The 21,938-nt window shown below is 38.8% G+C and overlaps 1 protein-coding gene across 6 annotated transcripts in view; it reads right to left on the reverse strand.

Annotated features, from left to right (window-relative positions):
- PDE10A (phosphodiesterase 10A) overlaps positions 1–21,938 on the reverse strand; it is a 569,965-nt gene that overhangs the window by 72,497 nt on the left and 475,530 nt on the right. For 5 of the 6 annotated variants that reach the window (XM_032837201.1, XM_032837200.1, XM_032837203.1 and 2 more), the window contains 2 exons: positions 12,431–12,551; positions 11,287–11,336 (listed from right to left, as the gene is read on the reverse strand). In XM_032837201.1, the coding sequence (XP_032693092.1) occupies positions 11,287–11,336; positions 12,431–12,551 (171 nt within the window). Of the gene's footprint in view, positions 1–11,286; positions 11,337–12,430; positions 12,552–13,656; positions 13,744–21,938 lie in introns of those variants that run through there. The other variant, XM_032837206.1, reaches the window with a different exon arrangement.

A 21,938-nucleotide genomic window follows, 5' to 3' on the forward strand; every position in this document is an offset into this window, starting at 1 on the left:
TAGGTACAGGACTTCAACAAATGCCTCGGCAGGAAAAAAACTCTTAAAATAGCTTCCTATTTTGATATAGAGGAAACAATAAAATGGGGGAAAAAAAAAAAAAGTTGTCCTTGGGGTCAAGGTGCTGTCGAGAAACAGACATCAGGCCCAACCTCCCAACCTCCCCTAGAGGCTGGACTTACAAACCTGGAGACGGGATCAGGGACTACAAGTCAAATTAATTTGGTTATATTTTTCATTTTCATTAAAAATCTTTTTAAGATTCAATAATCCTCTTAAGCTATACATGTTCCTACCAATACTTGCTATTACTAAGCAAATTTATTGCTTAGTAATAGCAAAAATCCAAAGTATTTTGGACAAAGCTGGGTACATGTTTCTCTTTCCAATGATTAGGTAGAGAAGGTAAAATCCTGAAACTATTTTAAGACTAAGTGTTTTTTAAAAATATGATCAGTTATTTTGACTAAATCCAATATTTTAAATAAATTTCTACTAAGTAAGAATTGCTAATCAAAACAAATCACCTAGAGATTGGGGGCAATATTTTAGCATAACTATATCATGACTAGCTACTTGATTTGAAAAATATTAAAGCTCAGGTAAATTCTCCGAGCACTTTAATCTTAAATTGGACTGCTGTAAGTTAAAGTCTGAAGACCTCTGAGGCAGTAAGATTAGATAATCCTCTTAAGCTGTGTTCCTACTAATACTTGCTATTACTAAGCAAATTCTAGCTGAAAGCACTGAGTTGGATATAATTATACACTTAATAGATGCATGGTTTTCAAGCTCTATAATGTCAGTGTACCCCTTCTTCCTAAAAAATCTTCCTATCACAGTAGAGTAAAGCCTAGGAAGGAGGTCCTTCAATCAGCTGGGAATGGGGAGATGGGAGGGAAGCAGAGCATAGGTGCACCCCCAGCTGCTTTAAATAAACATCATTACTTAGATTTGAAGCTAAGTTCAAAATATTTTATTCACACATATATCTATACTAGTTAGGACTGCGCTTACACAGCATTTGTAATTAAGTACAATCAATGCCTATGGGAAATATATTTTAAAGATTCCTTTTAAGAGATTAAGTTAAAAATGTTTATTCTGCTTTAAAAAGATCTTTAAAATGTAACTACACTAAGACAGCAAAGGAAAATTTCACTGTATTTATTTTTAAAGAGCTTAGAATTCACGTCACCAGTTTTAGAGTTACCGTAGTTCCACTACACACCAATACGCGTATGGTGTAGATGAAATCGAGACTTCGATTAGATGTAGTGTCTGTCCCCGCCACAGTAAAAGTCAGTGAGCCACCCTCTCTTAAGAATGAGGGAAGAGCAGAAGAGTTGTTCCAGAATAGGAAGAAGGAATGACTGCAAGAAAAACACTATAAAGGATGTGGTATATTTAGTCTGAAGAAAAATCAGAAATGATAATGATTTTCTCAAACTCTGAGCAAGTTAATCACAAGAAGGATGCTTTCTTTACCAAAGACGGAATGTAGGAAATGAGCTTGAACACAACTGAGGGGTTTGCCTCCCTCCCACAGAGCTTCCCAGGACCGTGACAGAAGGTAAACTCTGGGGCAAGCTCCCAGCAGCAGCTTTGGATTTTTTTTTTTTTTAAGGATTTTATTTATTTGACAGAGAGAGTGAGCACAAGCAGGGGAGCAGCAGAGCGAAAGGGAGAATCAGATTCCCCGCTGAGGGGAGAGCCCGATATGGGGCTCAATCCCAAGACCTTGGGATCATGACGTGAGCTGGAGGCAGATATTTAACAGACTGAACCACACAGACGCCCTGGGTTTTTGTTTTTTTTAAATAGTCTTTGGCTTTGTTTGTTTGAAGATCTCCAACAGACATCTATTTTGGATGACTTTGCTATATGCCCTTTAGGGCTAGATTTAATAATATCTACAAGTTATAATTAACCTTCAAAAGTCAATAACCTAAGAATAGCTAATATAATCCTATATTACTAAAAGGTCGTATCTGTAATATTATAAAATATTTATTTATCCCTTCTATGCAGGGTTTCTATCAAGGCATGAGAAACACATAGCAAACACCGCACCAAGGGTATATGGAAAGCTATTCTATGTATTAAGCTTGCTGACAATAAAAGGTTTAGAAATCTTTCAACTGGTTGATTGAATCGGAAAAACTTGTAGATAATAGTTACCAAAAAATTAAATAATCCTTTACTGTGGAAACTTTATCTTTGTTTTACCAATTACCTTATGATTTTTTTTTCATATTTATCAAATAGAAATGCTTCCAAATGACAGCCAGAGGCGAGTGCTAAGAGAACTGAAAAATCATCAGGTGAAGGCCAAACGCCCAGGTGGGAAGGGAAAATGAGGACCGACCTAGGACTGACCCCTCTTTCTGACGTGGTTTCCCCTTCTCCCTCTGCATCAGTGCCTTCCCATTCTTTTGTTTCTGTGTTTTACTCCATACAATTCCCTGTGCAAAGGTTCACCATGTAACATCCATTTCCGATGGAAGATCAGCCGCTGGTCTGAATTCCGTGTTCAGTGATAGCACGCGCTTTCTGTCCGTCATGACCTTTGCCGCTGACTGCACTCAGCAGCAGCGATTATCGCAAGTGGAAAAAATCAGTAACAAACCTCTAAATTAGAGGCTGGATTTTACATGTACTCAAGGGATGGGGAAGAGTCATTAAGCCCACCTTTATCTACTCTCCGGAAATCATCAGATGGACAGCTGTGTACTGAACAGTCACTCCTTCGTGGTTAAGCTACCACCGTCGCCACATACTCAAACTCTGAGAACACTTGGGGGTTTCTGAATTCTCAGTGCTGTACCGGTCAGTCGATCTGTCCACCACACTGCCTGAATGACTATAAACTTGTCATACGTTCTGTGACCTGACAAGGCAAGTCTTACTTCAGTTCTTAATGTTTCAAAGTAATCATAGTTGATTTGATAAGATATACTTTGCATCCTTCATTGGCAAAGGGGCTGCATTACTGAATTAACCTATAATGGGTGTAAGTAAGTACTAGGGAAACTTAAAGGAAATAGTAGCTTTATTTTTATTTTTTATATTTATTTAAATTCAGTTAATTAACATATAGTGTATTACCATTTTCTGAGGTAGAGTTCAGGGATTCATCAGAGTAAATTTATTTCAAAAAAACATGATTTTTGACACAAGGGTTTTTCCTGGGATGTCCAGATTATTAAGATAAAAAACAGACTATTTTATAGGAGGGTGAATGGAAACTGCTTTTTATCAAACATCACCACACAGTATTTTAGAATGTATTAAGACTACTATGCACGTACTTACATCATTTATGTATAAAAATGCCATGTTGAACTGAGTCTCTAAAATTAATTCCTGCTCTCACACTGTATCATCTATGAAAGCTTTTATTAGCACAAACATATTTTAGGGGGGCTAGAGATAAAAACAACTAAAAACAAGGAAAACTTCCAAAGTTTCAAACCTCAACCACCTCTACTCTTTCCAGAGGAAAAAAAAATCACCAGCATTCAGAACATGCAACTTGACCAGTCCCGCTGTTGGTCTTTTCTCCTCTGAGGGTTCTCACAGGGGCTGTTAGTCCTCCACTGCCGAGGACCGTCAAAGAGACCAGCCATGGGGTGCGGAGGGGACAAATTAGCTTCTTCAATTTTTTAAAGAAAACCATTATGAACGAGCCAATATTTCTGGAATAACAGCAATTTTTAATATTTATTTCTAAGGTTAGGTAATGGAAAGTAGGCAAGATTGGTAACAATCGTCATAACCAGTAGGTTGACTCAATGAAGTCATAAGAAAACATTCAAATTACAAAAAAGCAAATTAGCAGAAAAAGATTTGGTGGAAAATGAACACTAGAAAAGACTCAGAATTTATTGAAAAAACATGATATTTTGATGAAATGGGAAAATCTGGTTCATTGACATCAATTAAATAGATAGGTCAGGTTGCAGACATCATTCTGATCTTCCTTCCCATAAACAATTCAAAGACCACTTTATTAGGAAACTTCATTTCTTATATTAAAGGTTCAATTCACAATCAGTTAAGTTTTAGAAATTCTTTAAAAGTCTATTATTTAGGCTTTCCACTGAGTTATTTTTCTCACAAGACACTAGATGGCAGTGGACAGTAAATGAATTTAGATGTATGCAGCTGGCCAGGAGCAGCTGGCCCCAGGCTTTGAAGAGAGAACTAACTCTGCATGAGCCTTGAAAATCAACCTACTGAGTTCATTGTGCAGTTGAGGAAAGTCATGCAATTACTTTAAAGTACTTGCTATAAACTGGTTTTTAACACCAATATATGAAAAACTATATAAAAATTTATGAGTTTGAAAGGTTTTCAGCTTTTACAATCAACTCTTACAGATAACATGAGAAAACTCGTAATGATACTATTATAAAGTATGTTATGTATCAGAGTAAAAGACCAGGTATGAAAGAGAAAAACTGTACAAATAGCAAAAGTTTAATTAACCAAGATCTTATCATGGGAAAGATTTTTTTTTTTTTTTTTTTCCCAACAAATATTTCAAGAATACCTCACATGCCTCATTACGTTGGTCTCTGCTAAGGGCCAGGACATACAAATACGCTACTTCCTCTCCTACCTGGGGATTTCTTACAGACTGCTGCTTCTGCCTGAGAAAGCCCTTTATCTCCCCTTCTTACCTGTGAAGTGAGAGGTCTTCAATCATCTGCCCAGCCAACCCCTGCTTCAATAGAGCTAATCATCTGCCTTGCTTGTCAGGGGAGCACCCGAGCACCCCAACAAATTCAGTGTCCCAGAACACCTTGGCTTCTTCTCCGTGTGTCCTCAAGACCCCGCACACTGAGCTGCGGACTTCTCCATTTCCTCTACTGGTTGTACATTCTTTGAGGACAGGAACGGTGGTTTGTTTTGTTTTTTTTGTAATCTTCGTATGCTCAGCAATTTAGCATAGCTGTTTAGTATACAGCAGGTATTTTAAGTGGTTGCTGAATGAAAAACATTCATGACGTAACATTTAACCAATGGAAGTTAAATTAAGATTTAGAAAATTTAAACATCTTGTCCAACTCACAAAGTGGTGACCTGGAACTCACATGGGACAATTCCAGAATCATTTTTTGGGAAGTGGTCCTTCTTCCAAGCTCTGAGACAATGCACAGGAATTCTCTCTCTTGAAGGACGTGCCGGCAGAGTGTGAACAAGAAAAGCACAGGCAAGGTCTAATGAGGGAAACTATTCTGGCTCGTCACTGTTCCCAGGGGCAGCAAACGGCCTGAACCAGGTTTGTACTCAAAAATCAGTCTGAAATATATGTCCTAGTGGCTTTTAAAAAAGCTTTATTTTAACACTGTTTTTAGTTTCTTCCATTTACTGGTCCTATTAGGTTTTCTATGATCATTTGCATTCAACGCATTCAATGGGACAATATATATTTTATATTATATATTATATATACATTATATATTAAAAAAACTGTCCATTTTGTCTAGATTTCCTATTTATTAGTGCAAGCATCCTCTTATAACTTATCTTCATTCTACTTATTGCTGTATCTTCTAAATTATTAAACATAAATAATTGTGTTTTCTCTTCTTTAGTAATTACGTTAGCAAATAGCTTATATCTGTATAGCCTTTTTTTTTTTTTTTTTGGATTTACTTACTTATTTGAGAGAGAGAGGGGTAGAAGAGAGGGAGGTGGAGGTGCAGAGGGAGAAAGAACCCTCAAGCAGACACAGGGCTCGATCTCACAACCCGGAGATCACAACCCGAGCCAAAAGTCAGACACTCAACTGCCCACACCACCCAGGTGTCCCTACGTCTGTGGAGTTTTCAGATTCTCTTGTTTCTTTTTCTAAGTGCATGGATTAAACCGTCAAATCCCAAGAGGGCAGAGATATTAATTTACTACCCTGTCGCTAGTACGTGAACACTACCATGTAGTCATACCCAGTAAGAAGGTGCTGAATTAATGAATTTTGTCTCTTATTTATTAATGCATCAAAAATGTATGTAAGATGTTTAATACTTTAAGAATGTGGATTTTTTTCTGTGAACAACTTTGTCCAGAGCTTTAGCAATACTACAATTCATTTTTGTAAATATTATACTCTCAATATCTCAATAAAGAGTCACATTACACATTATTTATGTTAATTCCGTTTTTTAGCCATTATGGGGACCTGAAATTCTTAAATGGAGGCTAAGTGCATCAAAGTGGGTCTAACCCAAAGAAGAGAGGGAAATCCACGTTGGTAAGTCCTAAAATTAGGTAGATACATTTTTTGGATAAATCTACTCATTGATACTACTAACATTCTCTGAATTGTATTTTTGATCTGCCAATCCTAAAATTACTATTGTACTCTTCTGTTCTTTTTTGGGGGGGGGGGTGTTTGCTTTACAAATTCTGACGCATCAAATGTTTACGGCATAAACTTCACAACAGCTCTGCCTCCATGCAGACTAAACACTTCACAAACCCCAAGTGACCTCTGGCTCCAATTTAATGCTTCTATTCCCCAAATTCAACTTCATCATTGATCTTGTGGCACTTGCTCTCCTTTTGTTTTCATTTTTCTGGAATAGGTTTGCTCCATCTAAAATTACCTTTTTAAATTTTATTTTTATTTTTTAATTATTTATTTATTTGAGAGAGAGGAAACACAAGCAGGGGGTGAGGAAGGGCAGAGAGAGAGGGACAAGCAGACTCCCCGCTGAGCAGGGAGCCTGATGCAGGGCTCTGTACCAGGACCCGGGATCATGACCTGAGCCGAAGGCAGGTGCTTAACTGACTGAGACACCCAGATGGACCTAAAATTGCCTTTTTATTTTTAACTACTCCTGAGTCCTTTGTTTGTGGGGTTTTTAAATCTAATTTAAGACTTTTTTCTTTTGATAGCTGGGCCCATTCTACTTACAATTTTGTTGTGACATATTTTTGTAAGGAGTACCACGATCTATTTCATGTTTTATTTTTAGTGTTTTAATACTACTTAGTTTGTTTTCTATCTTTTTCTTAACTTTCCAAGTTTTCTTTAAATGTTTTTCTCTCTGGTAATAATGATGTGAGCTTTTAATTCTACCAGTGGAACTTCTGATATATTAAAATATTATTTAAATTCTATTTCTTAATGCATCAATTTGGAAATCATTTTTGCTGATTCTTATTTATGAAAAAAGAAATTAATCCTTTTATAAGAATTTTATAATTCCTCCCATCTGTATCTTAATCCTCGATATTTTTGATATAGACTAAAAATTTTATCTCAGTCCACTTGGGTTACATTATTATATTTTTTTCATGAAATCATATATATTCTGTTATAAGTGTGAGTTGTTCGAGGCTTTATAATTATGATTTTAAGTCCTGAGGCAATTTTTGAAAAATATTTATAAATATAATATGCCACCTTGTATTAAGAAAATACACATGTATCTGCTCACATGGGCCTATATACATATATATGTATATATACATAATATTTATATATAGAGAGACAATATATTTCATTGAATATTGTTAGCTTACATTTTAAAGTATGTCAGCATCTGTTCAAGCAATAGGGCAGATTAGATAGTATGATACTCCAGAGAAAAAAATATTAAAATTATTTAAAGGCTGGAAAAAGCACATTTTACAAACCTTTTAATGGATTGCTGGACTGAGAAGAATGGATGGAACCACAGAAGTCTAAAAAGAAGCCAACAATGAAACATTCGAGGCAAGCAAATCCTGAGCTGGACTGCTTTTGAGAGCAGCAAAGCCTAGTCTAGACATCCCCTTAGGAAGCCACCACGGCAAGCAGAACCCCTACAGGGAGTCCGGACCTGCAAGGGGCCAATGCCTCATTTTAGCTGAAGTGCAACTACACTCACAGCCACAGGGAGATTAGTAGGACCCCAGATTATCTTGAATTTACTGCTGGAGGGAAAATAAAAACATCTTCTGCGAAATCATAACAGTGTATCCTGTGGGTGTAAGGCTTGAATCCACACTACTTTGCCACCTGAACAAAAATCTCATGAGATAATTTAAATAGTCCTGGATTAGTGGTGCCTTAGGTGACTGGAGAAAACAAATACACATGCTGTGTCCACGAAAGGAGCTTAGACAGAGTCCCTAAGAATGGCCATTTAAAAAGGCCCAAGGAAGATTGTGATTCACAGTTAAAAAAATAAAAGAAAATAAAACACATGAGCAAATAAGCCACCATCCGTGAGAGATGGATGAAACAAAAGCCAAGAAATGTAAATTCAGAGAGAATATAAAAAATATGAAAGAGGTGTAGAGTTAATGTTAAATGTAGTTATGTCCCAAGAAACATATGACGAACTTAAAAAAATATCCAGGGAATAAAAAACCATACTGAAGACTGAGAAAAATAAAGCAAGAACCCAAAAGTAACTATGCTGAAGTCAATATACAGAGAGATAATTTTTATCAATCTCAAGATTTATTTCAAGAAAATGATGACATAAAGACATACTCAGGTAGACAAAAACTGAGTTTCCCATCAGCACACTCTCATTAAGGGAAATTCTACGGACAGAAGGAAAGTGATTCCAAATGGAAGACTTGAGATGTAAGAAAAATGAAGAGCGAAGAAAGAGGTAATTATGTAGATAGAGCTGAAGAAACACTTCAGGGGCGCCTGGGAGGCTCAGTTGGTTAAATGTCTGACTCTTGATCAGCTTGGGTCTTGAATGCAGGGTCATGAGTTCAAGGCCCATGTTGGGTTCCACATTAGGTGTGGGACCCACTTTTCAAAAGGAAGGGAGGGAGGAAGAGGGGAGAAAGGGAGGGAGGGAGGATGGATACAACACTTCAGTGAGCTTCAGACTTCAGGCAATAGCTTCTTCTGACCCACAGAAATCCCGAGGGCAGGGAAATATTAAGGCATAGCTGCCTGCTCGGAACACATTCACAGAATAATGTGGTGAATGCAATGCAGTGATTATGCCCTAAAAGAATCCCTCCAGGAAGACGAGGTCTCTGCCTTCATGAAGACCACATTCTAGTGAGAAAGCCGGACGATCTCACAAATCACAGATAAACACGTAATCGCAGGCTCAGCTGAAGTCGCTCACGGAGAAGCTTATAAGTTCACACACACGGAGGGAGACGGACTCGGACGCTCAGAAGGAGGCTGCGAGTCCGGGCGGCGCTCTGCTGCCCCCGGGGCCGTGCTGCTGAGCAAGGCAGGGCCAAGGAAGCAGTGACCCCGGAGAGAGCCAGGCACAGCGAGATCAACCGAGGCCAGGAGTGCATGGAACACCGAGCCGGCCGGCGCTGGCAGGGATGCAGCGTCCTCTCCCCTCGAGTTATGAAAGTACAAGAATTAGAACTGATAAACGTAGAATACAGTTTATTGTGGACACAAAAGCTTTTTCTAAATCACATATTCCAGGAATCTACTTCACAAAGGTCAACATATACACGGGCTTGTAAAAATAAAGCAACCCCCCCCCAAAACAAAAACAAAAAAACCCAAAAGAATGAAAAAAAGAAAACACAAAAACCAAAAACCAAGACAGAGAAATGACTAAAAATATGGGATTCGGGAATCTAAAAGCCAGGCTCTAAAAGCCAAGCACTTCCTGAGGCTCACCCCCCGGCAGACCCCTGGGCTCTTGCTGCCTGTCCTTCCTGACCTCCGCAAGCCACGTCCCCCCACTCTCTTTCACACAGAGCGGAAGAGGGTCATCCCACGCAGCCATCTCAGTTCCAGGGTTCACTCACTTCTTTTCATGTAAACAGCTAGGCATGCTGAGCCCAGGAACCAGGCTTTAGCAGAGAACTGGATTGGTCCGAGTTTGGGCCATAAACAGCTGTGATTGAAGGGAAAGGGCCACAGGGCATTTACTCAGCTACCGAGGCCAAGCCCTGTGAGCTGTCTGCAGAGCCCAGGGGCGTCATACGGAGATGTGCATGCGCAGGACCACCCCGAGCTGACATACACACCAGTACAGTTTAAACATAATTGCAAACTAGATAATCATTTTCTAAAAGGCACAATTTCAGAAATAAGGTTCTAGAATGAACAGGAAAGAATGAGATCCATTGGTTATTTTAGTGGCTTAGCCATTAGCCTGAAATATCATTTGAAGTGTTTAGAAGTAGTAGTGATACCTGAATAATTCAATTTAACAAATACTCTTGCTCTGTACATGGAAGACACTAGGAGAGATGCTGGCGAGTGTGAAGATGAGTAAGGCAAGGTCCTGGTCCTAAGGAGCTTTTAATCCTGGAACATAAATTTTTACTATGCGGAGAAAAGCAAGGGTTGCAGAAACGAAGAGCATCAATTATGGGTTCAGTAAATCAGCCCAAGAAATATTTTTGTGCAACTACTGTTTGTCCTTTCACTGCTGTATTATTCAAGAGTGCTATCAAACACCTCAGAACACTTGCATCTCTCTTCCTATTAACATTTTATATAATATAAATAGCACACATTTTGATTACTCATGAATACAAGTATTACATTGCAAAAATACATTCCAAATCTCAAGTAACGATGCCTAACACATAATGCATAGCAAAAATTTTCCAAATGTATTTATAAATGATTTCTATATATTTTTACTATGGACATAATTCTTATTGGTACAGAATGTCATTCTAAATTGTTACATATATGGTTTTAATATCAAAAGAAAAATCAAATGCCAGTAGCTGAACATCTTGAAGTACTTTTTAAAAGTGCTTTGTACACGCTGCATTTGATGGTGGCCTGTGCTTTGAGGAAGTTAAACCAGAAACACAGTGCCCAGCCTCTTGCACAGAAGACTGGAGGACCCAAAAAGCCCCGTGCCATGGACATTCTCAGCTACAGCCACCATAGCTCAGGGAACCCCATTTAGTAACTCCGTCCCAGCACTGCTGGAGTTTCCTTAAAGAAATCTAGGAAATCACATTAAAAACACTGAACTTTTGTTCTCATTTTCCTCTACTGCAGACTGTGTGGTGCAAGGGCTTAGCCCACAGGGCTGAAACAGCTTCTGCACCAAACAGTAACTCTGGAAATGCCATTCCCAAGACAGGATACCATAAACCAAAACTAAAGCAGTAAATAAAGTGTAAGATTTTATGCCCAAAGATTTTATGCTGTGCTGGTAAATTTTCAGCTGGCAATAACTGTACATGGAAAGGGAACAAAATATAAGTTTGAAGGACCCAATTCCCATGCCTCTGTTGTTTATAACACAGTGTATCTGTTTAAAAAAGCTTACGACATTTTCTTATCTAGAGCACCAAAATCTAAATTTAGATACTTACATTATTGCACTCTCCAAGGAAATACAGTGCAAATCCATCAGCTTTTGTGGCTGCCAAAGTAATAAAAAGGGAAGAAACTAATCTCAATGGGAGAACAGAGCACGTATGAACTCTCTAAGGCGAGACCTCAGATAGGAGTCTTTGCGACAGGACTTATGCTAACACAAGCAATGGTCATGCAGTCACCCGAGCAAGCTAACTCGCGGCGTTACTCAATCCCATAATGAGAGCATTTTCGTTCATTATTCATCAGCTGTTGGAGATTTTAAGACGTGACATCATCAAACGCACCGATGTTCTATGTGACAGAGTCTCTGTGAAACTTTAAATATTACAACTATTGGAAATATTTTTAAGAACTGTATTTAATTTTTAAAGTACAAAAAATACCGGATGAGATATTCATAATAATGAAGGATTGATAATAGCATCAACCCAAAAGGATGGCATATATATATATATGTATATGTATATATATATATATACATATACATATATATATATGTATATATATATATACACATCCACATGTCATCACTGATGAGACACGTTCCTAACACTGCTTCGGGGCCATCTGAAGGCAATTATCCTAGCAGAGAACAGATACTGTGAGCAGAGGATTGCCTGAAGGCAGACTCTTGCTTCACACTTTTGTACTCATGTGGCTTTGGGTAAAATATTTGGCCTGTCTGTCTTTGACACAGCTTCCTCATAACAGTATATAAGTATATATATATATATATATATATATCTCAGTATATAAGTCTGTCATCTCCCCAAATAAATTTAAAATGGTTTTTGTTCCTTAAAAATTAACAATTTCCTTCATAAAGAGGTGATTTAATTCAGTAAAATTATACTTTCCAAAGAAAACCAGGTTTTATCTAGAGAGCACAGTACATTCCAGGTATATATCTGACAGATACTTTTTTGGGATTAGATAACTTAGGAACTTTTAGGTTTGACTCATTCTGGTAGTTTCACAATAAAATATTTTCATCTCAAATTTAGCCCAAAAACAGAAGTAAATAAATGACTTGCATTTGCCTTGTAGTAAAGTACATTACTTTTTCCATTTTCTGCAATGGAATAAAAGAAACTTCGGTTCCAATTTTCTACAGGAGGAATACAAAGCATTTCTTACCTATTTTAATGACGTTACTCAACTCATAGAGGAGTAGCTGGTTGTCTCCTCCTGCGTCCAGCCGCTGCTCTATGTAGCTGTTGAGTTCATACACAACTCCCTGCATATTCGTGTCTTGGTACTTTTAATTAAAAAAAAAAAAAAAAAAAAGAAAGGACATAACTAAATAAACTAAAAACCCCTTAGTTTATAATTAACATATATAAATAACGCATATAACCCCTTAGTTTACTATTAACGTATACAACTTTATATACTTTTATGCTTTTACACACTATGCTTTTAAAGAGCATTACTTAATTATTATAATCTACTATAAATAGATTGAAAATTAAAATTGCTAGGACTTAGAATTATAGATTCCATGTATGCTTACTTATATAAAAATATCAAATTTTACAAATTACGTCTTTATTTCTGAAGTTTTCTATATAATCAGTAAAAGTAGCACAAAAGTTTGCTAATGGAAGGAAACACTTTACGATGCTAGCAAGTGAGCTGATATGCACTGCATGGCGGGAGCAGAATTTATTCCTCTCCATTCATCTGCACCAGCGGGGCCACCGCACTAGCCGGGCCTCCGCTCCTCCCTGGACAGCCGGCGGCCGCTCTCATAGTCACTGTCACAGCAGTACCGACCGCCTCACTGCAAGTCCAAAGCTCCGGGCTTCGGTGCAGGAGCAGGGACAGCAGCAGGTGGATGGGGTCTGGGTAAAGGTGAATGCCAAATCATAGCTACTTCCAGCACATGATTGCCCTGTGTCCTCTGTAAAGGTACGAGAAACTGCCTTCCACGAAGTGTCCCCTCTAAGCCTATTTTTCAAACAACAGCCACGGCAAATTTTATAAACCAAATAAAATTCATTATTCCCTGGCCTGAAATACTCCTGAGGCTTCTCCCACTGAACTTAGAATAACAGACCCGTCGCTTCTCACATTCTACAAACTGTGACCGCTGTCTGCCTACAACACCGTCTCAAGCCACCTTTCTCTTCCTTTTTGACCACACAGATATCTCCTGCTCCTAAAGGCTTTTTACTCGGCCGTTATTCTTTCCTCAAAACCCCATTATGTTAAGCATAATGACTGTTGGGTTGTTGGCCTCCAGCCATCTTGCTCCTCAGGACCAGAAGTCCATAGGGAAAGGCAGAGGACACATGGAGACGAACATCAAATCACACCTTTCCAAGGCCCTCTTTGGAAACAATGTGGTGAAGGACACTTACTAAGGGATCAGTTCAATTCAGTGAAATAAACTTTCAAGACTACAGCTTCACTGAACAGAAAATCACAAGAGTGTATTAATGAAGTTGCTCAGAACCGGTATTTGCACAGCATTTTAACTTCACAAAGTCCTTTCACGGACCTTATCCTACGTAAGAACTCATCCAAAGCATGTAGTGAGTATCACTGAGGCGTTCATAATCCAAGAAGTTAGAATTCGCAGGTGGAATGAGTTGGGCAGGGCATGACTTCTCAAACCTTAGAATCCCGCTGGATGCTGCCCCTCATTTTCTGTTCCACACTGGCTTTCACGGAGAGCTGCTTCCTGTTAAAGCAACTTCTGAAAACATGGTTTGCAAAGATGTGACTTCACTGAAAGGACTACAGTGACCTAATACCGAAACTGTGACCTCCGTCGAGCTCTGTCCGGTAGACCTCACTGTGCTTCCCCCGGAACTTTAACAGGTCCTGAACCCCTCCTGTGAGTTTGCTGTGATGCCCAGGAGCACTTGGAACAGTTAGGGAATGAGGGGAACAGCCATGCCGTCACCCGGAGGCAAACAATGTTTTATGAGATGTGATGGTTCTGAATGGAGCGGTATTAATCCTTGGCGACAGCTGGTTTAGCCAAGAGAACAAATACTCCCAGACCTGCTAACGTGAATTAGGTGTTCAAACACAGACGGGAAAACCATTTTACCAGGAGAGGCCAGAGGCAGTTCAAGAATGAAATGAGAGCTTGAACGGTGTGAGGTCTGTGATCCCTGCTGGCCCGAGAGCCCGTGATTCCGTGAGGGATCACTGGCCTGTCCTCACGAGCTATGACAGCTCACTAGAAAACATGATGAGACAAAATACTGAGGAGTGTGAACAACAACTTTCAGTTTTTCACATACTCCTCAATAATTGAATAATATCTTCTCATTATTTAAATTTTTCCTATTTCTTTTTTATCTTTTTATGACTTATTTTTGTCAAACTTATAAAAAACTGCAAGAATACAAAAAGTCTATATTGACATTGTTCTCTTTGCTTTCTCCTTCTCAGTTAATCCTCCCTCCCTCCCTTCCTATTTACCTGTTATCTATTATTCTATCTACATGCACAACACCATAGTCATATTTTTTTCTGAATATGTGAGAACATGTTGGTATGTTCCTTTACCCCACAACTTCACTGCGTATTTCCTAAGAAATGGAATATTCTAATATATCCCAAGAAATAGAATCACATAGTTACATTTGCCACGGTCAGAAATTTTAACATTGCCACAGCACTATTTGCTAACTAAAACTCCACATTTAAATGCCATGTGGTGTCCCAACAATATCCTTATAGCTATCCCTCCTGCTGGGCTAGGGTCAAACCCCAGATCACATAAGGCACTTGGCTGTCAGGCCCATTTGGTGTCCTTCCATGTAGAACAATTCCACAGTCTTTCCCTTGTGTTTCTTGAACTTGATGTTTCGTACAGTGTGTGTCAATTGGGATTCACCTGATGCATTTTTTGGCAACGGTACAGGGAAGTGCTGGGGCCAGAACTCTGTCCCCGCTCCTGTATTTGGCATGCGGCGCTCTCCCAGGAAGAAGAGGAAGAGCTTTCCGTTCTCCTCATTCATTCCTGTATACGAGTCTGGACTCACAGATTCTTATTTTAGTCAACAGGCTACCATCCAGTAACATTATCACATACGCATTTTGATTCTCCAGTTATCCCAGATTTGACCGACAGGAATGCCCTCATGCTTGCTCCTGTATCCACCCGACACCCTTCATGATTCTTTCAACACTTTCTGACTTTCTCATCACACATCTTGCCAGCCCTGGTATCAGCCATTTCTGTTTCTCAAAGAAATACAAGTTCCTTTTAATGGGGAGGGGTATTTAAAGTGTAAGTACCGAGTTACATGTGCCACTGCTGTCAATGCCTCTCGGCCTCTCGTGGATATAAATGATGTACAGATAAGAGCGTCTCATATAACTATATATACATGTATGCAAATGTGCATTCTGTATTTATCTACGTGGATATATGTATAGGAATATTAAAAATGATGAGTTCATACTCCAATGAACACCTCCAATTCCAGCTAAACAATTCACTGTGCATTCCAATGCTCCCCATTTCCATATTTGTAATCCCTCATGCAACAGTGAGAAATGTTACTAATGACAGACTTAATATATTTATGCAGTTTCTCAGGCCTAGAATATACAGACTGGTTTCAGAAATGCTAAGCCGTACCACTGAAAACAGCTAACCTAAGGTGTCAATATTTTTTTTTTTTAGATTTTTAGGTAAGTTTAAGAAATACTGAAAAGTACAATTCATTAAACTCTGACAAGAATATTAATCCTTACAACATATATACTTTTTAATACATATAAAATCAACATACAAAAATCAGTTGCATCCCCATGCACTAACAACAAGCTATTTATAACAGCAACCAAAAAAGAATAAAATATTTAGGAATAAATTTAACCAAGGAGATGTAAGATATGTAGACTGAAACTTATAAAATATTAGAAAATGAAACAGAAGAAGACACAAAATAAATGGTAAGAAATTCCATGTTCAGGGATTGGAAGAATTAATATAGTTAAAATGTCAATAGTATCCAAAGTGATCTATTCATTCAATGAAATCCCTATCAAAATTCCAAGTTGTTTTTTCCCAAAAGAGAAAAATACCACCCTAGAATTTGTATGGAACCAAAAAGACCCTGAAAATCCAAAGCAATATATATATATTTTTTTTTTTTTTTTTTTTTTTTTTTTTACAGACAGAGATCACAAGTAGACAGAGAGGCAGGCAGAGAGAAGGAAGCGGGCTCCCTGCTCAGCAGAGAGCCTGATGCAGGGCTCGATCACAGGACCCTGGGATCATGACCTGAGCTGAAAGCAGAGGCTTTAACCCACTGAGCTACCCAGGCATCCCAAAGCAATCTTGAGGAAAGAAGAACAAAGCTAAAACATCACACCTCCAGATTTCAAACTACATCATTATAAGCCTCTAGTAATCAAAATAATATAGTTCCGGCATAAAAAGAGACATACAGATGAATGGAATGGAATAGAACAGAGAACTCAGAAACATACCTGTAAGTATACGGTCCACTTACCTTTAAGAAAGGCATCAAGCATATACAATGTGGGAAGGACAGTGTCTTCAAAAATGGTGCAAGAAAAACTGGACATCCGCATGCAGAAGATGAAATTGACCCTTATCTTTCCATACACAAAACCAACTCACGTGAATTAAAGACTGACATTTAAGCCCTGAAAGTGTAGAACTCCTAGAGGAAATCACAAGGAAAACACAGTTCTTTGACACTGGTCTTGGCAATGATTTCTTGGATATGATATCAAAAGCCCAGGCAACAAAGGCAAAAATGAACAAGTGGGACTACATCATACTACAAAGCTTCTGCACAGCAAAGGAAACTGTCATCAAACGAAAGGCAAATGATGGAATGGGAAAAAATATCTGCAAATCATGTATCTGATAAGGAAGTAATATCTAAGATATAAAACACCCCACGCATACAACTGAATGGCAAAACAATCCCAAATAGCTCAGTTAAAAAATGGGCTGAGGAGCTGAACATACATTTTCCAAAGAAGACACACAGCTGGCCAACAGGTGTGGGAAGAGGGGTTGACTATCACCGACCACCAGGAAATGCAGGGCAAAATCCCAATGAGGTATCACCTCACACCCGCCAAGATGGCTACCGCCAAACAGATGAGAGGTAACAAGAGTCAGTGAGGGTGTGGAGAAAGGGGAGTCCCTGGGCACTAGGGGTGGGAATATAAACTGACATTGCTACCTCGGAAAACACTACAGAGGTTTCTCAAAACATTAAGACCAGAAATATCCAATGATCCAGCAACCCTTTTTCTGGGTTTGTATTTGAGGGAGATGGAATCGCTCTCTCAGCAGGTATCTGTACCTACGTTCACTGTAGCGTTTCTCGCAACAGCCAAGACATGGAGATAAGCAACATGTCTGTCAGCAGATGAATGTATAAAGGAAATGTCACACACACACACGTGTGTGTGTGTGTATAATATTATATATATATTATATAATATATATATTACATAATATTCTACTGCTATCTATAGCAGTAGAATATTGTTCAGCCCTAAAAAAGGAGGAAATCCTGTTCTTTGTGGTAACACGAATGAACCTAGAGGGTATTATGCTAAGTAAAACAGACACAGAAAGACGAACATTGTATTAGCTCACATGTGGACTCTAAAAACCCAAACTTACGGGAGTACAGATGAGATGGGCATGTAATAGGGGCTGGGCTGTGGGGAAAACAGGGAGGAGGTGGTCACAGGTTACAAACCTTTCCAGTGGGAATGCAGACTGGTGCAGCCACTGTGGAAAACAGTATGGAGGTTTCTCAAAAACTTAAAAATAGAATTACCATATGATCCAGTAATTCTATTACCGAGTATTTACCTAAAGGTTATGAAAACACTAATTTGAAAAGTGATATGCATTATTATATTTGCTACAGCATTATTTACAACAGCCAAACCATGGAAGCAGCCCAAATGTCCATGAACAGATGCAGGGACAAAGGAAGTGCGTGTGTGTGCACGTGCGCATGTGTGCGTGTGTGTGTAATATCACTCAGTCATAAAGAAGAATGAAATCTTACCATTTGTAACAATAGGGATGGATCTAGAGGGTACAGTGCTAAGTGAAATAGGTCAGTCAGAAAAAGACAAATACCGTATGATTTCACTCAAATGTGGAATTTAAGAAACAAAGCAAAGAAAAAAAGAGACTCTTACCACAGAACAGACTGATGGTTACCAGAGGAGAGGTGGGTGGGGGGATGGGTGAAACAGACGATGGGGGTCAAGGAGGACACTTACGGTGATGAGCACAAGGGGATGTGCAGAACTGTGGAATCACTGTGTTACACACCCGGAACTAACATAACGCTGTATGCTAATGATACTGGAATTAAAATTTTTAAAGAAGATCACCATTAAATAAAAATGAGATGCTGGGTGTGATGCATAAACAATGAATTTTGGAACACTGAAAAAAAATAAAATTAAATTAAATTTTTAAAAAAAGAGAGAGAAAGGACCTTAGAGATGAAAACAGACATAGAGACATACAAATCCAATGCCACATGTACCCTTTCAAGGATCCTAATTCGAACAAAACAACTGTAAAAAGAATCTTTTCAGAGAGTTGAGGAAAACTGAATCTGGCCCTAGTATTAAGATATTGTTAAGTGTGATTATTATCAGGCATGAAAATAGCACATAATTGAAGGTTTGTTTTTTTTTAATGGCATTTCCTATTAGAAATCTATGCTGACGTCTTTATGGCTGAAATTACATGATAACTAAGATTTGCTTTAAACTATACCAGCAAGCTAAAAAAAAAAAAAAAAAAAAAGAGGAGGGGGAGGGGAGTGTAGCTGCACCAGGATTAGCAAAATGATCATGGAGCCTGGGTGACAGGTACATGGTGGTCAACATGTAATTCTCTTTACTTGTAGGCAGAGATAATGTCTGAACAAAAATTAAAATGGAAAGAAAGAAAGCAGTGAGAGACTTGGGATAGCACTGATCCCTCCAGTGTTCATTTACTGAGCAGCTTTTCTGTGTGTCCAGAAATTTCTGGAATCATCTGCCCTGTGTGAGTTTCAGAAAGCAAAGCACTCAAAGGCTGCAAGGGCGTTCAGTGGTTGAGTGAAAATACCAGACAATGACAGGGGGTCACTTTACATATGTGATTAACTTCCACATGAATAACTGCGGAATAATAAATACATATATTGGGGGGAAAAGGTCACAAACTTTAAGTCGTAAGATGAAGACGTTCTTGGACCTGATATACAGCATGGTTCCTGTAAGCAAAGACAGCACAGCGTGTACTTAAAACCTGCTGAGCTGGCTCCTGAGGGTCCTCACGACACCCGCACGACACCCGTACGCCTGACGTGCGTGTGACACGACACAGGTGCTCGTTACCCCATCCACAGTAATCAAGCACACACCTATGCCACCAGGTTGCACACTAACTGGACCCTTACATGTATACAATTACTATTTGTCAAAGATAAAAAAAAAAAGAAATAATTTTAATAATAAACATCTCAGTAATACAAATAACAAAGGACACAGAACACTTAATCTCTTTATAAAATCTCTCCCGCGATCCTTCTCGATCAATCCCTGCCCCCCAAGGCAACCACTGTCTCTGACTTGCTCCCACCACACTTCAGCCTTGTTTTCATGTTTCGGATTTTATCGGAATGGACTCATACCCGATAGACTCTTTTGAGCCCTGCTTTATGTGTTTGACACGGCACCACTGAGGCTCACGCACGTTGCTGTGTGCTCCAGTGCTCTGCTCCTGCCTACTGCTAAGTACGTTCTGTTGCATGAATAACGACAAACGATGATTTTCTCTTCTACCACTATTGATCACTTGGGATGTTTATGTTTTCTAGCTCGGGGCTATTAAGAATAAAGCTACTATGAACACCTTTCTGTGAATACAGGTTTTCAATTTTCTTAGGCAAATAATTAAGAGTAAAATTCTTGGGTCAAAAAGTGAATGTTTGAATGCCAAACTTTTTACAATGCTACATATTAAGGACACCATTACCAACATGATTTAGATATTTTATTTTATCTTTTTAAGATTTTATTTATTTATTTGACAGAGAGAGATCACAAGCAGGCAGAGAGACAGGCAGAGAGAGGGGGAAGCAGGCTCCCAGCAGAGCAGAGAGCCCTGTGAAGGGCTCGATCCCAGGACACCGAGATCATGACTGGAGCAAGAGGCAGAGGTTTTAACCCACTAAGCCACACAGGAGCCTCTGATTTAGATATTTTAGATTAAAATAAATTATAAATAGAAGTCATTTATGTTACATAAACACCACTGGTAGAAAAATTCTAACTAAGAATGAGCGATCATAAGGAAGAGTTATGGAATACTGGGAACCTCAAAGACAGACAAAGAGAACGGGGTATGTAGCAAAGAAGGTGCTGCTGACCCTTTTGCAAATGCTTATTTTAAAAAGTTTTAAAATCCTAAATATCAGCCAAGGGACTAGTACACTCATCCTGAGTTTAACCTAGTACTACGGGGAAAAGAAAAGAAAGGAAAGGAAAAGGAAAAGAAATAGGAAAAGGAAAAGGAAAAGGAAAGGAGCGGAAGAGTAGCTGCCTTTACTTGTCCTGCTACGTAATTGAGCAGAAAGGAAATGCTACACATGGAGTTGTTTCAAAGTGTGGTACAGGGTAGGAAGGCAGGTGCACCAGCAGCTCAGTGTGAAAGCTCCGAGGAAGCATCACACAGAAAGCTAGGAAGGATACAGAAGCTTGAAGGCCACAGGAGAGCAACACAGTAGGATACAAGGTTGAGAGGGAGACAGAAGGACCTGACACTGTGAATCCCTGGCAGAGGCGAGCCGGCCGGGATTCTGTAAGTGAGGTACTCTTAAAAACTGGTTAGCTCAACACAAGGAAACAGAAATAATAAAAACTTAATATTCCTAAAGAACATTATAATAAGTTTTTTAAAAAGATTTTATTTTATTTATTTGACAGAGAGAGAACAGCAAGAGAGGGATCACAAGCAGCCCGAGAGGCAGAGGGAGAAGCAGATTCCCCACAGAGCAAGGAGCCCCATGCAGGGCTTGATCCCAGACTCTGCGATCACGACCTGAGCCAAAGGCAGACACCCAACGACTGAGGCACCCTATAATAAGTTTTCAAAGGGCTTTCTATAATGTTTACTATTAGCTAATTTAATTTAGGATGAAAAAGGTCCATAAGATGAAAGGGCTTTTCTTAATAACAACTTAATTTAGGAAAAAGGAGTCCATGAGATAAAACAGCTTCAAATCACTGATGGACACAGTAAGCATTTCTAGTAAGTTCAAGGCTGCTAGAAGAAAAGGATTCACTTCTCAGGGCAGATGAATAATAAAGTTAAGGAGAGAAAAGACGGATCTAAGTGCTTAACCCAATAGATCCATTTGTGAATGTCAGGATGTAATTAAGTCTTGTTTAAGCAACTATCTCCTCAGCAGTGTGCCCAGCACTATTACAGGTATCAGATAAAGCTCCTACTCTCATGGAGTTTAAGTACTAGTTGGGGAAAATAGATAAGAAGGTATCAGCTCGTGATAACACCTATGACAAAACTAAAACATTCTTTTGACTTTGTTGTCTTTTTAGTTTAATAAACTGTAATCCGGCGGGACTGAACCTTATGCACAACAAC

Source organism: Lontra canadensis, unplaced genomic scaffold, assembly GCF_010015895.1.
Source record: "Lontra canadensis isolate GAN:19392208 unplaced genomic scaffold, GSC_riverotter_1.0 scaffold97, whole genome shotgun sequence".
NCBI classification, from domain to species: Eukaryota; Metazoa; Chordata; class Mammalia; order Carnivora; family Mustelidae; genus Lontra; species Lontra canadensis.